This window comes from Phocoena phocoena, chromosome 1 (genome assembly GCF_963924675.1).
Source record: "Phocoena phocoena chromosome 1, mPhoPho1.1, whole genome shotgun sequence".
NCBI lineage: Eukaryota > Metazoa > Chordata > Mammalia > Artiodactyla > Phocoenidae > Phocoena > Phocoena phocoena.
The window spans coordinates 20,350,302-20,361,838 of NC_089219.1; the positions used below are offsets into that span (position 1 = coordinate 20,350,302).

Sequence of the window (11,537 nt, forward strand, 5' to 3'; positions counted from 1 at the left end):
GAAGGTCCATAAATGGAGAACAGAAAATAGAACGGGTAATTGGTTGATCCTTGAGAGCAGTAACAAGAAATTCTTTGCACATTGTGCCTTATACAGCACTGGGAAGAGGAACAACCCCTTTACTGACAAAAAGCAGGTGCAGATTAAATCGGCGAAGAAAGAATGGACGTTTCTGGCGGTTGCTTACTGATCTGTGAAACGAACTGAATGACCGATTGGTCCGGGTCTCTGAGCAACTGACAGTCCCGGGCTGCTGTCAGGCGAACGCGGGCCTGGATCTGGCTGACGGCTGTGGGGTGCCCCAGTGCCTCAGACTGACCGTCGGGCTGTCCTCGCTGTCAATCCCGGCCCCGGCCGGCCCGGACCTCCGTCGCTAGCTGCAGAAGCGGGGGGCATCCCAACTCTCCACGAGGAGCTCGAGGGTGTCGCCGCCAGGCAGGGCGTGCGCGCGCTGCAGGAGCCAAGCTCCGCGCCGCGGCCCCTTCCTCCCCGCCGGGGGCAGGGCGCCTCCGACTCGCGGCTGCAGAGCCCCGGAACAACAAGGCGCCGACTTCTTTAAGGGAGATACCACCGCGCCAGCGAAGCAGGGGCGTCTTCCCAGATGATCGCAGCCAGCCCCGCGCCGCCGCCGCCGCTGCCACCTCAGCAACTGCACCGCCCGCAAACATGGCTCAGTGACTCTGACAAAAGGTGCAGCCTCCCTCCAGGCGGGGCGGGCGCCAGGCCTCCCAGCTCGGGCTGCACCTCCCCGCGGGTCCGCGGAAAAGGTCCGCTTACCGCAGGCATCCCAGGCCCGCGCGGAGGAAGATGCACCAGGCGTTCCACCCCAGCGACCCCGCATACCTGCCCGCAGCTCGGTAGGTTGGAAATGGGGGAGGAGCGGGGGAGGGGAGGCGCACCAGGCGCGCGCACCGCCCCCGGCCCGGACCTGCTGCGGGGGACCACTCCGGGGCCGCGGGCCACCACTCCGGGGCCGCGGGCCGTGGACACCCGCTGAGGCTGGAAGGCGACCAAGCCCCGGGTGTGGAGTGGGCTTCCCCGATCCCAGCCACCCCTGCGGGGAGGGGCACGAGTGGTGCGTTCCGGAGCGCGCACCCCTTCCGCGACTCCCGGCTGGGGAAAGCCACGGGAGCCGGGAGCTGACCAGCGGAGCGCCGGGCACGCGCCCAGTAGGACCGGCGCTTGGCGTCCCGGCTCACGCACGGAGAGCCGGAGGGGGGCGGGGTCTCGCGGCGTAAGGGGGTGTGTCCGCGCGCACCACGGGGGCGCGCGCCGGCCTCTGACTGGAGGCCGCGGCGGCTGAGGCGCGAGCGGCCTGATAATGGCGGCCTGCAGAGCCCGTGAGAGGGAGAAGCGGCGGCGGCTACCCTGAGGTAAATCTGGCCCCTCGGCGTGGCAGAGAGGCTTTGCTGCAGAGCCGAGGGCCCTGCACGTGCCTCCCGCCCCAGGAGGCCTGTCACAGAGCTGTCAGCGGAGGCATCCCGGGGAAGGCCCCGCGCGCCTCAGGCCTCCGGCCCCAGCAGCGGCCTCCTCTTCTGCCCGTGGCCTCCTCCCCAGGCCCCAGGCCTCAGTTGCTGGCCCCGAGGAGTCGGGCAGCTGCAGGACTGGCTCCTCGGGGTAAAGGGCCCCGGCAGGATCCCCTCCGGGTTTCATCTGGAAGTAGCCGGGGAGGGGGAGGGCCTGATACTTGGCCAATGAGCGGGGCCCTGAGCCGCCGCGTCGGGCAACACCTCTGCCTAGGACTGGCCCTTCCCGGGCGCCGGCAGGTGTACGGCCTGGCCGGCCCGAGTCCGAGCGCGGGGTGCGCCCGGCAGGCGCGGGGGCCCGGGGGATGCCGTCCCAAGTCCCCGAGGTTCGCGCGGGATGCATCACCGTGCTGTGTTTTGACCCGGGATCTCAAGGATTGCAGAAACACCCTCCCTCCCCCTTATTCAGGGGCTCTCTCGTATGGCGATATGGGACAGCTTCAAAGGCAGGAGCCACTTCGAGATGGATAGGAGTTGGCGATCCACGGAGGACAGGAATGTCCACTGTACAGCTGGGGCAGAGGATTCTGTGGCAGGAAATCAGACCCTAGGAAATACTGCAGGAATTTGAAGAGTGGGTGTCCAGTTAGAGGAAGTGGGACTAAGAAACAATCTCAGAAGCTTTCATTTTCTTTATTAAATCTATCCTATGGACTTAAAATAGCCCGTCCCAATTTCACAGGCTCTAGTGTCGATAGCTTTTTGTTCCCCTAAACTGTACAATATAAAAATTGTTCAATCTCAGGTTACTTTTCTTGCCCATGCTGGCATTCTACAAATGAGAATTTGTTCCTGAAGCTCTTCCGAATCTTGACATTCTTCGGAGAGTGAGGAGGCACACTTCAGACTTTCTTGATTCAACACGTGAGCGTTTCCGTGTAGGGCCTTTGCTCCTGCCTTTAAATGATTTATCAAATTGAATTCCAAAGAACTCCCTCAGAGAACCCCTTAAGATGCAGGACAGTTTTCGTTGGCAAAAAAGACCTAGATCTAAATAACTATTGCTAAAACCACAGCAAAAATTTAACCGTATTCTAAGTAACTTACTTTATCTTTAAAGAAACATTTTTCTCCACAAACTGTAGTTTCATTTATTTTGCAAGAAATAAGGAAATAACATAAACAAAATTAAAATAAGAACATACACAGTTTGACCATTTACTTTTTTTTTTTTTTTTTTTTTTTTTTGCGGTATGCGGGCCTCTCACTGCTGTGCCCTCTCCCGCTGCGGTGCACAGGCTCCGGACGCTCAAGCTCAGCGGCCATGGCTCACGGGCCCAGCCGCTCCACGGCATGTGGAATCCTCCCGGACCGGGGCACGAACCCGCGTCCCCTGCATCGGCAGGCCGACGCTCAACCACTGCGCCACCAGGGAAGCCCCCATTTACTTTTAAATAATAAAAACAACTGCACATTTTCACTTCTCTATGTGATCTTGTTCACTTTCAGTCCCTAAGCATAAGCCAGGTTTTTGTATTTCTAACTGTGAGGGTTGGTTTTTGGTTTTGCCATTTTTATGACCTTTTATGTGTGTGTCAGTTTTCAGGAGAAGCTGGAGTTCCGTTTGTTTTTTCACAATCAGTAAATAAATACTGAATTTTTGGGTTTATTTTTAGCAGTGATGTTTTGAAGCGGTTCATGTAAGAAGCAGTATAGTGTAGTGGTTAAAATGAAGGCTGTCAGAGCCAGATGGCCTGGTTTCAAATCCCAGGTCCACCAGTTACTAGCTGTTTGACCTTGGGCATGTTGCTTAAACTCTGTGCTTTAGTTTCCTCATCTATAAAATGACCATAATAGTATCTACCTCATAATGCTGCTGTGAGGATTAAATGAATTTAATGTTATAAACTGCTTGGAACAGTTCCTGATGCGTGGTAAGTACTACGTTAGTGTTACCTGGTTTTCTATTATTAAGATACTTAGATTTACCCAATGTACAGCAAATATCGTTCAAGCACTGCAAACAGTGAGACAGATGATAACTAAATCGTGCATAAGAAGAAATACAAGCCAGTAGGCAGACCTAATGTCAACAGAGCGCTTTGTTGATTTTTCCAGAAACCTTGACCTTGAAGATGGTGAGTAGCCAGCCAAAGTACGATCTAATACGGGAGGTAGGCCGAGGTAGTTACGGTGTTGTATATGAAGCAGTCATCAGAAAGACCTCTGCACGGGTGGCAGTGAAGAAAATTCGATGCCATGCACCTGAAAATGTTGAACTAGCCCTGCGTGAGTTCTGGGCACTAAGCAGTATCAAGAGCCAGCATCCAAATGTGATTCACTTGGAGGAATGCATCCTACAAAAGGATGGGATGGTGCAAAAGATGTCCCACGGCTCTAATTCTTCCCTTTATTTACAGGTATGTGTGGTTGAATGGGAAATAGAAATGATTTGAAAGTAGCATTGGTCAGCAATAAGAGGATTGAAAGAGTCAGACGAACTTCTACTTTTAAATGCAGGTTATATAGTTAGAAGTAGATAGGGGTCTGCCAAGAACTGAGTAGACGTTTGCTTTAAAACAAGGTTTTATTTAAACCTGTGTTGCAAATACCTAAAAATAACATATGCCACCTGTTATGCCATGGTACTTGCCAATCTGCATCGGAATGGGGCAACATAGGAACTAGAGAAGGGATCGAGACTAGAGTCTAATTAGTTCACTTATTTGAAATCAGGTTTTTTTGGAACTGAATACAGAAGAGAAGGAAAAACTGTACAACTAGTAGTAGTACCCATAGGTAATTGGGCATTTCTTTATAGATCACTGGCTTGAACATAAGCCTCTGCTGTTTTAGAAGGTTATTTAATGTCTTAACCATGCAATTCCATTGACTTTTCATGGAGTATGTGGTGTAGCACCTGAATGTTATTAACAGTGCTGATAGCTAACATTTGGGTTCCTACTCATTCCATGCTCTGTGCTCAGAGCAATCCTATGAGGAAAGTACTATTATTCCCATCATTACAAATGAAGAAACTGAGGCTTAGAATAGATAATGAATTTATCCAGAATCACATAGCAAGTGGCAGAATTGGGAGCTAAACATAGAAGTATCCAGCAGCTAAAACTTGTGCTCTTTTAACCTCCAGATTACTGTTTTGCCTCCAAATTACTCTTCTGTAGACCTGGGGAAAGCATTAATATAGGAAAACAAAGTTTTTGGTTTTTTTTTTAAGATTGGCTTCTGCCATAGGTCAAAATCTCTAGTAGCTCTACACTTGATGAAGAGAAAAGATACTTAAAACATAGCTAGTTAAAGGCCAGAGCAAAATTTCTTAAGTCCAGTTATTCCTGGAATAGGAAACAACTTGCCATGAGTGTGTCTAAATTCAGAATTTACCATCAGGGTACAAAAGTCTTTTAAAACAGCAAAAGCTTTTGGACTAGGAACAACAAAGAAAACGAACGCATTATTCTGTGTAATTAGAAACTTGCAAGTTTCATTGTATGGCAAACAAATATCAGTCTTGAGAACCTAATTTATACTGCAAGTTTAGCATGCTGTGCCCTGAAGTTTTCTCTCGTAAGATAAGGGATATAAAACACAACTGTTTAGCCTGTTTGTTTTATTGTATTTTTTTCTAAAAGTGCTTATTATGTACGTTGCAATGATAGAAACTATCAGAAACATTCTTACCACATTCCCTCCTAAAAGTGGATAGAACCTTGCTGGACTTTGCATTGAATTTTGGAGACTAAAGTGCATAATCAGACTACAAGTGCAAAGACATTTAAACATATGTTGTCTTTGCAAGTACTGATGGTATCCTTGAGTCCAGATCAAGCAACTGTTATAGTAACTAGGCATTAACCAGGTAATCTTTCAAGGCTTTAAGATATAAAGTACTTCCAGACTTGATTCAGTGATTTTTTTTTTAATCTGAAGTACCTTCTTGTTTAATAATTTATTTCATCTTTTTAAAGCCTAATAGACCTGTGTTTGACTTGTGGCACTTTTTGCTAGCTGTATCACCTTGGATACATAACCCACCTTTTCCCAGCATCTGTATCTTCATATGTAAGGAATAATAATTTCTGCCTTCCATGGGAGTTGTCAAAATTAGAGGTGATGTAGATACAATACTTGGCACATAGGAGGTATTCAGTAATAAGCAGCTCTATTAAAATTGTCTTTTCTGTGGATTTATTTCATTAACCAGACATTCATCCACGCTTCAGCAAGTGCCTACTCTAAATTTACACTAGTAAAGACAAACAAATCTATAGTGTGACCACAGAGTCTCTATACATGGTCTTACCATGTACCATTCTGTACATAAATTTTTTTTTTCTCCATGTTTTTCTAGATATCTTCCTTGTTCTCATTTGGAATCATTCAGTCAGTTCCTGAGAGCTGAAAACCTCACCTAGAAGAAATGTAAAACAAATAATTAACAGAGGATACATCTTATGCATAGGAACTTAGTGGCCAATATGTATACTTGTGTTGAGTGTCATGAATGAAAAGTACAAGATGGTATTGGCACATAGAGTAGGGAACTTGACATAATCCTGGGGTTCAGGAATTAAGAACTGTTTCAACTGAAACTTGCAGGGTGAATAGGAGTTAGCCAGGTGAGTGACTGAGAAAACTTCCCGGGCAGAAATAACTATACATAAAAATGTCTAGAAGCAAAAAGCATGAAGCGTTCTAAAAATTGAAAGAAAATACTAAGACTGCACTATACAGGGAGAGTTGTTTTAGATGAGGCTAGAAAGATCAGCCAGGGTCAGAGCACACAGGATCCCATAGCCCATGTTAAAGAGCTTAGACTATATCCTAAGAGAACAGGGAAGCTATTAAAGGACTTCAGGCAAGAGAACCAATGGCTAACATCCTCTACACGTGACAGTAAGCAGACTGGGATCTGTATTTCTGTAGCTCTCAACCAAGGGCCCTCACACTATAGCCCTCAGCCTGTTTTTGTATGGCCTGGATACTAAAAATAGTTTTTACATTTTTTAAGAGTTGTTTTAAAAAAAAGAAGAAGAAAGAAAGAAAAGGAAAAAGAATGGAACACAGACCTTATGTGGTTTGTCAAGCCTAAAATATCTACTATCTGGCTTTACTCTAAACCATTATTTGAATTCTGGAAGTCTGCATTGCTCAAAGCTATTTAGGAAGTTTTCTTTTGAGAATGAAGACAGAAGAAGAGAAGAAATGAAGGAAGAGTGATGGTGCTCATCTTTAATCTCAGCATATTTAGTAACAGTGCACCTGGTAAATAACTGTATAATCTGGACCTTTCTCTTCTTTCATTTTCTGTCTCAGTGGCAAACACATACAACAAGGAAAATGTATGCAAAGAAGACATCTGCAGACCATTGCAGTTATGGCTGTTTGCCATTGGGGGAGATGGCATGGAGAGGCGTTCTTTGCCTCTGCCCACCAAAAAGACAAAAGGAAGTACTAGTAGATTTAAACATAAAATTAGCGGTTCACTCAATCTTCAGCAACTCCTCACCTTCCCTACTGAGTTTCTATTCAACCCATAGGCCTGAAAAGGACACCATAGGACAAATGCTTTCAAAGCACTGTATTTTAGAAGGTAGTTCATGTTCAGTGAAGTAATTAATCTTGAATTTCAGGTAGTAGGAGAGTTATAATTAGATAATGATATAAGTAAAACAGTGGTTTATTCTAGATTTTCAGCTTGTATCAAACAAATATACAAACTCAGATTTGAATTTTTATATCAAAATGCATGTATGATTTTTATAAATTGGTTTTTAGAAGCCATCTATTGATAGAGATAGCTAACATATTTGCATTCTGCTTGTAGAAGTTTATGAAGTAATGATGTCTTTAGTTTTATCAGTGACAACAGGAGCACTTTATTTCTATAACAACTGGTTGTTCCTTCATAATTTTCTCTCAGTTTCACAGATTATGTTGATGGTGTAAGTGCAATACGCAAGAAGTAGATTTCAGGCTGTTTCATGGAATAGAATTTCCTAATTGATGTTTATTCCCCAGCTGGCAAATCTACCTGCTGAAACTTTGATCTTTTCAGGAAGCTATTAACTAGAGGGTTAGAGTTCATCTCCATTGACACATGTAGAAAATGTATAGCCAGTTGGATACTTTTCAGAATAAAGCTATTTTTAAATAAGCTTTTACCTCTTGACTTGGAGATTTGATGTGTATTTGTTAGGGACAAAGTGACAGTTTGAAGTACTAAAGTTTAAAATAAAACGCACATATGAAAGCACTGACCAAATAAAATATTCATGGAATTCCCACTTAACATTGGAGACTAACTTAATCAGTAACTCTTTCTCTATAGCTGAATTGTATAAACTGTGCAGATGATTGTAATCTGTTTTTTTATTTCTTATAGCTTGTAGAGACTTCACTAAAGGGAGAAATTGCCTTTGATCCCAGAAGCGCCTATTACTTGTGGTTTGTGATGGATTTTTGTGATGGAGGAGATATGAATGAGTATCTGTTGTCCAGGAAACCCAATCGTAAAACTAACACCAGCTTCATGCTTCAGCTGAGCAGTGCCCTGGCTTTCTTGCATAAAAACCAGATCATCCATCGAGATCTAAAGCCTGATAACATCCTGATTTCTCAGAGCCGGTTGGATACCAGTGACTTGGAACCCACACTGAAAGTGGCTGATTTTGGTCTAAGTAAAGTTTGTTCAGCATTTGGGCAGAATCCAGAAGAACCCGTCAGTGTAAACAAGTGTTTCCTTTCCACAGCGTGTGGAACAGATTTCTACATGGCTCCTGAAGTGTGGGAGGGACATTACACAGCAAAAGCTGACATCTTTGCTCTGGGGATTATCATCTGGGCAATGCTGGAAAGGATCACATTCATAGACACAGAGACAAAGAAGGAACTCTTGGGGAGTTATGTAAAACAAGGAACTGAGATCGTGCCTGTTGGGGAGGCACTTCTGGAAAATCCCAAAATGGAACTTCTCATTCCTGTGAAGAAAAAGTCTATGAATGGGCGAATGAAACAACTGATTAAGGAAATGCTGGCTGCAAACCCTCAGGATCGTCCAGATGCTTTTGAACTAGAACTCAGATTAGTACAAATTGCATTTAAAGATAGCAGCTGGGAAACGTGACACATATATTATTTGCAAATATCTTGGATAATATGCTGCTTCTGTTTTAACAGTGATGCAACATAATGTGGCTGAAAAAGAATATAAAAAGCTAAACTCCACCTTTTAAGGGTTTAGATTTTATTGTGGGATTTTTTTTTCCTCATTTTTCTTAAGTCCAAGCTGGCCATTTTGTTAATATGTTTTAAGTGTGTATTACCAATGTGAGTGTAAATTTTTTTAAATGATCATTGGTAGAAGTTTGGCAGGAAAATTTTCTAAGAGCCAAGAAAAGAAGAAAGTCCAGTTTTCTGGAAATATGTCTCTAAGTATTTTAGACATTCCTTGTCAGTATTAGGAATTTCCATGGAAGAAGGGGTTTGCATGCTGGTAATGCAACCTTTGAAGCTTTGTAAAGGAAACATAAATGTATATATTTATGTATATGTAAGTATGTGAATGTGTGCATTTTGCATTCCATATGAAAAAAATGCCACTTCTGTTTAAATTATTTGATGTAGGTTTGGGTTTTTGAGATTTGCTGGTGAAATCAGTGATGAAAAATAAAAGAACCTTCCCTCATCTCCTACCCTGTCCCTCCCTCTAATGAAATCATCCTAAGTTTTTTATTTTTATAATATTATACAGCTTTTTTTTTAAGGCATCATTTTGGAGAGTCTAAAATTATCTGATTAAACGTAAGTGAAATTAAGTGATCCAAAGCTGCTGAAGTATGTTTGAGCTCTCCAGTGCCCTAAAGCTGCAGGAGTTGAATTAGCCATGCAATCATGTGGTACAGGTTGGCAAGGACACTGATGATTCAGTCATACCTTCTTTAGATAACCACGCATTCAATTAACTAATTAAACCACTGCATTGGGACATGTCTGCACTTGAGCATCTGCAATCTGATACAGATTTGAACACAGGATTCTTCTGTATCTGAAAACTTTGCTGTATATGAACTATAGTAATTGATATATTAATTTTTTATTTCAAGACTTTGTCAAAGCCTCAGCATCAAGTCGAAGAAACCAAATGAGTTCTACCCTCACGTTGCCTGCCCTAATATGGTCTCTCATTTAATCACTGGAATTTCTTTCATTTTGGCACTAATGCTGTTTTGTCTAATTTGACACAGTAATGGTAGTGATATGGTTGTATTCATTGTTGATCACCTTTTTCTAAAGTGGGAAATGATACAGTTTGGCAAATGGGTAAAATACTGTGGCATAAGTTATATCTTTCAAATAGAGAGGTTATCAGTTTTATACAAGCACTTGGTATGGTCTGTGTCAAGAACCAACAGACCATTATGCTTCTTGAAGTCAGTTTGATTTTAACCCCATATGGTTGTCTCCAATTTTTTTTCCTGTAAATGCAGGTAGTTCAAATGTAAGGGAAGAAAGTTTTCCTAAAACAGAACATTAACAACCTTTAAGGTTGTTAATACTTTAAGACCATTGTATATAGATTAATCTTTATAAAGCACTAGACTCTTTGGTCAAAAGTTAAAAAAAGAAATTTTAAAAGGTATTAGAATTTTGAAATCATTGATAATTCAGTCTCCTCGGTTTTTTAAACTTCCACAACTTTTGGAATATTCCTATCGTAATTTTTTCCTTATTTAAAATGTGTTCGGGGGACTATAAAAGGTGAAAAAGCACAAAAAATTGGAGTACATAAAATTTCTGAACTATGCATTACTTGGTATGAAGTTTGAATAATAACTGAAAGGTTTTATTAAAAATAAAACCTTTTAAGTAAAAAAAAATCATATACTTTTAATATTACTCTCAAGCTGATAAATATAAGAATTCTTTTGGAAATTAGAGGTGGAAATACACTGGAACTTCATGATAATTAACCCTCTGGATAGCCAAATTAGTATAAGACAGATCTGGCCAAGGGGATTGAGTTACTGGAAGTAAAAAAACATTATAATGTCTAATCAATAACATGGCACTTCAGCAAGAGATTCATGGTGACTTAGGTGATGGTATGCCAATGCTTCATTTGCTCTTCAGATATCTACATGTCATGGTTTTGGCCCCACCTCATTTAAAATAGTTAACAATTATAATTTATTTTGAAAAATATTCTATGTTACCTATGAAGTGGAATTATTTCTTTCATTGGCGGTAACGATGTAAGGTGATCAGGAAGTTTCTTCTGAAATTTTCTCAAGTCCTTGTATTCTAAAATAACCCATGATACCAAGAAAAATTATAGTAAATTCTTTGTCTTTATTCTTTCAGTCAGGAGGTATTTATTAAGTACCTACTGTGTGCTCAGCACTAAAGATCACTTGATAAAATAAGAATTAAAAAATGGTATATAGCCATGGGCCTTTTCCAGCCAGGAGTAAGAAATAAAAGATGATTAGTGAAACTGGGAAATTCCTGTATATTGCTAGGGGAAAAATGAAAGCAAGAATTTGTGCACAGTGCCTTGCGCATAATAGGTACTCAATAAACAATTATTCCTCATAGAGTCTTTTGCCATGGTTTATAGTGTTTTATGAAATTTGTCTTAATTGAAAAAAGACCAAATATTTCAAATAAGCTTATAGGCAGCTGTGGCCAGTTAAAATAATGGGGTTGTACAGTTAGTTCCTAGAATGTTATTTTGCACTAGTTGTCACTTAGAAAGATGGGGTTCCTGTAGTTTTTTGGTGCTAAGGGATACTTTGTCATTATGATGAAGTAAATGTTAAGTGTCAGATAAATAGCACACTGAATAGTTCTTTCTGCTGGTCTGTTTTTTCCTCTTTGTTGTTGTTGTTTTTAACTGTAAAATGTTTATCAATCAAACTATTGTAGCAGCTACAGATAATTCACCAGCATGACAAAATGGTCAAAAAATAAGTCATCAGCACTTCAAAAATGAAAGTAACTTTTGAAATTTTCTTTTTAAATTGTCAAATATATTTTATGAAGAATTTATAA

The 11,537-nt window shown here is 42.0% G+C and overlaps 1 protein-coding gene across 1 annotated transcript; it reads left to right on the top strand.

Moving 5' to 3' along the window:
* The first annotated feature begins 613 nt into the window (after positions 1 to 613).
* Positions 614 to 8,711, top strand: PDIK1L (PDLIM1 interacting kinase 1 like). Its single transcript, XM_065889270.1, has 3 exons — positions 614 to 857; positions 3,585 to 3,886; positions 7,870 to 8,711. Exons 2-3 carry the CDS (start codon positions 3,602 to 3,604, stop codon positions 8,608 to 8,610), a joined length of 1,026 nt encoding a protein of 341 aa, XP_065745342.1. The 5' UTR covers positions 614 to 857; positions 3,585 to 3,601; the 3' UTR covers positions 8,611 to 8,711.
* The last annotated feature ends 2,826 nt before the right edge of the window (positions 8,712 to 11,537 follow it).

Bases quoted from the DNA above. Each gene is read 5' to 3' on its own strand.
- PDIK1L (XM_065889270.1), top strand. From the start codon at position 3,602: ATGGTGAGTAGCCAGCCAAAGTACGATCTAATACGGGAGGTAGGCCGA. The intron at 3,887-7,869 runs GTATGTGTGGTT...TATTTCTTATAG, and splicing joins ATTCTTCCCTTTATTTACAG to CTTGTAGAGACTTCACTAAA.